Genomic DNA, 3,120 nt, shown 5'->3' on the forward strand with positions numbered 1-3,120 from the left:
GAATTTTATGATATTTCAGCTTTCTTTTGACAGTAAAGTTGTGATTGTATGTTCTATGTTGTTTATAATGGTCGGTTTTCTACTCAACAAATATTATGAAGACCCAAATTTGTATTGTTTCGTTTTGTAGCGCCTGATTTCTTATGTGTATGACAGTTGTGTGACTGGTTGGAACAGGCCGCCAATACGCAGTGACCGATGACCGCAGTGATTCGGTGCTACCAACATTAATGTTGAAAGTCTATCCAAAAGAAGGAAATGAATCAATAAACAACTCTACATACTAGGGCTGGGTACCGGTACAGAAAATTCAGGTCCAGGTCCGGTCCAAAGGATCAGGTCCAGGTCCGGACCTGATGCAGTATGACTCATACCAATGGTCCATTTCACTACAAAGGAATCTGTTTGGTGGAGTATTAGACTTACTCCTACAACGCTAACTGCACCTGTTCGATTGGCTGTAAAACTTGATAGAAATTACTAAAAATTCTACTCTACTTCACTCGTTATTTTCTTCCACCTGCAAGCGCCAAAACGTGTGAATGCCTGACAAAATAATCTGTTAATTTTCTAATCAGTCCAACATCCGGTCCACCTATTTTTTTCAGGTCCGGTTTTCCTGGACCGGTCCAATAAGAAAACCGGTTTTGTACCGGTACACTGTACCGATACCCAGCCCTACTACATATACATACGTTTCATTTAACGGCAGGGTTCTACGCTAGTATGACAACAAAGAGTGATGTTTTGAAGTTAGTGAACTATCAGCAACAATGTCTATAGACAATAACTGGTCTTCTAAACAACAAATGAGTTCAAAGTAAGGAACAATTCAACATTTCTGCTCAACGTTTCAACGTTTATTTTACATGCTCTACTGATGAGGTAATCTACTGAGACACCACCAGTACTCCACAAACAACTTGTGCAAACTTGTGGCTGCAGCAAAACTACTGCCTGTAGAAGTGGTGTCGCATAAATTGCGAGAATAAAATCTTTGTACAACACCCCAAACGATTGCTCTAACAGGCAGCTACAGCATCTATCGTAACTAATTTATTGCTACACAACAATTTTGACCATGACGAATTGTTCAGGGGTGGGAATCACCTGATATTTGTATAGGATATTTTACAAACAATCGTAATTTGCCAAAGTAGCAGTCAAAACTAAACACATTAGGAAGGACCCTTACGTCCTTCTGACCCATTCCACACTTTCCTGCGCAGTGTGTCATCTCCACATTCATCAGCAACAATTAACAACACAACATGACATGCAACAAACAAACCACATATCATTACAACATGTGACCATGCATTACAATAGTCTAACTATGAACTACTATAGACATGCGACATCAACTGAGTATTGACTTACAAAATTTCACATCAGTCCAACCTTCTGTTTTATCTCTGTGTATAACAGAGTCTTTATCTACTTTCTCAACTGCTGCTGGGTTCAATATACCTCGAGATCTACATCATTTCAGATAAACATTCTAACTTTCACACTTGGTACATCTGAAGGGAACTCTATATTTCTGGACTAAATGCCTGTATATACGTCTGTCTATGTGGCCTTTACGGATCTGGTGTCTGTGGCAGTGTCTGGACCAGTCTTTCCAGCGGTGAGACGTCTGCCGACAGTCGGGACACTGCCTGGGAACCTTCAGTGGGAGGCTTTTCATATTTTCCTTCCGGTTCTGAGTCTGATGGCAGACATGACGTCTCTGTGGCCGTTTCCTGGCGCTCCAGACTTCCTGACAATGAGACCACTCCTCCTCCATCCTGCCTCTCTTTCTGATTGGCTCTTCAAACTTCTCCAACCTTTGCCCTTCAGGGTCATCAGAGTTCCCTAACCTTTGCTCTTCAGAGTCATCAGAGTTCCCTAACCTTTGCTCTTTAGAGTCATCAGAGTTCCCTAACCTTTCCTCATTAAAGTCATCAGAGTTCCCTAACCTTTCCTCATTAAGGTCATCAGAGTTCCCTAACCTTTCCTCATTAAGGTCATCAGAGTTCCCTAACCTTTGCTCTTTAGCGTTCCCTGGTCTTTGCTGCCCCTGACCGACCGCAGGAGGCCTGCAGGGTGCTGATTGGAGCACACAGCTGCTGTCATGCCTTATATGGTCACTGCTGTTTGCTGTCACCAGATCGAGCTCCTGCCTGCCATTGGTGGAGAACATTTGGGACAGGTTCTGCAGACAGGTCATGACCTGGTCCATTTGATCAGTCTCCTCCACTGCTTCTGCAGCTTCCGATGGAACCTCTGATGGAACCTCTGTTACAGCCTTTGATGCAGGCTCCTGAGGAACATTGTCCAGCATACAGCCTGGGCTTGCAGGCTCCTGAGGCTGCACATTTACTGTCCCAATGTTATAGCCTTGGTCTGCAGGCTCCTGAGGCTGTTTGTCTGCAGGCTCCTGAGGCTGCACATTTACTGACCCAATGTTATATCCTGGTTCTGCAGGCTCCTGAGGAACAGTGTTCAATTTGCAGCCTAGGTCTGCAGGCCCCTGAGGCTGTTTGTCTGCAGGCTCCTGAGGAAGGGCATCCTCAGATCCCCAGTTATAGCCTGGTTCTGCAGGCTCCTGGTGCTGTGTGTCCACAGGCTCCAGAATCTCCAGCTTGAATGTTGGATCTTCCTTCTCCGTCACCTCTACAGGTGCGCCCCCCTCCCCCACATCATCACCAGAGGGAAGGTCGCCCCCCTCCCCCACAACGTTACCGGAGGGAGGATCTCCCCCCTCCTCTCCATCGCTTGGTTCGGCCCGGTCCTCGCCGGTGTCGGTGTCGAGCAGGTAGTCCGCCACGAGGTCCCCGAGCGCCAGCAGGCCGACGCGGCGCGCCCCGTGCAGCAGTTCCCGCGCTGTGCGCTCGTCAGACAGGAACAGCTGGGAGGTGTACATGTACTGCAGAAGGGCGGAGAAGGTGGGGGCCCCCATCCACTCCAGGTGGTAGCACTGCTCCCTGTTGCTAGGCAACACGCTGCTGTCGCCGGGCAACAACAGGTGGTGGAAGAACACGCTGTTGGCGGCCAGAACGGCGCGATGGCATCTGCAGGAAAGGGCAAAGGTCATGAGCTCACCGGGGCGAACAGGGCTAGTGGGTAGTGTCTGTC

The 3,120-nt window shown here is 47.7% G+C and overlaps 1 protein-coding gene across 4 annotated transcripts in view; it reads right to left on the reverse strand.

Moving 5' to 3' along the window:
* Positions 1-837: 837 nt before the first annotated feature.
* LOC118417737 (zinc finger and BTB domain-containing protein 17-like) overlaps positions 838-3,120 on the reverse strand; it is a 10,270-nt gene continuing 7,987 nt past the window's right edge. For all 4 annotated transcript variants that reach the window (XM_035823431.1, XM_035823432.1, XM_035823429.1 and 1 more), the window contains one exon: positions 838-3,056. In XM_035823431.1, coding sequence (XP_035679324.1) covers positions 1,502-3,056 — 1,555 coding nt within the window. In that variant the 3' untranslated portion in view covers positions 838-1,501. The remainder of the gene's footprint in view (positions 3,057-3,120) is intronic.

This window comes from Branchiostoma floridae, chromosome 6 (genome assembly GCF_000003815.2).
Source record: "Branchiostoma floridae strain S238N-H82 chromosome 6, Bfl_VNyyK, whole genome shotgun sequence".
Lineage (NCBI taxonomy): Eukaryota > Metazoa > Chordata > Leptocardii > Amphioxiformes > Branchiostomatidae > Branchiostoma > Branchiostoma floridae.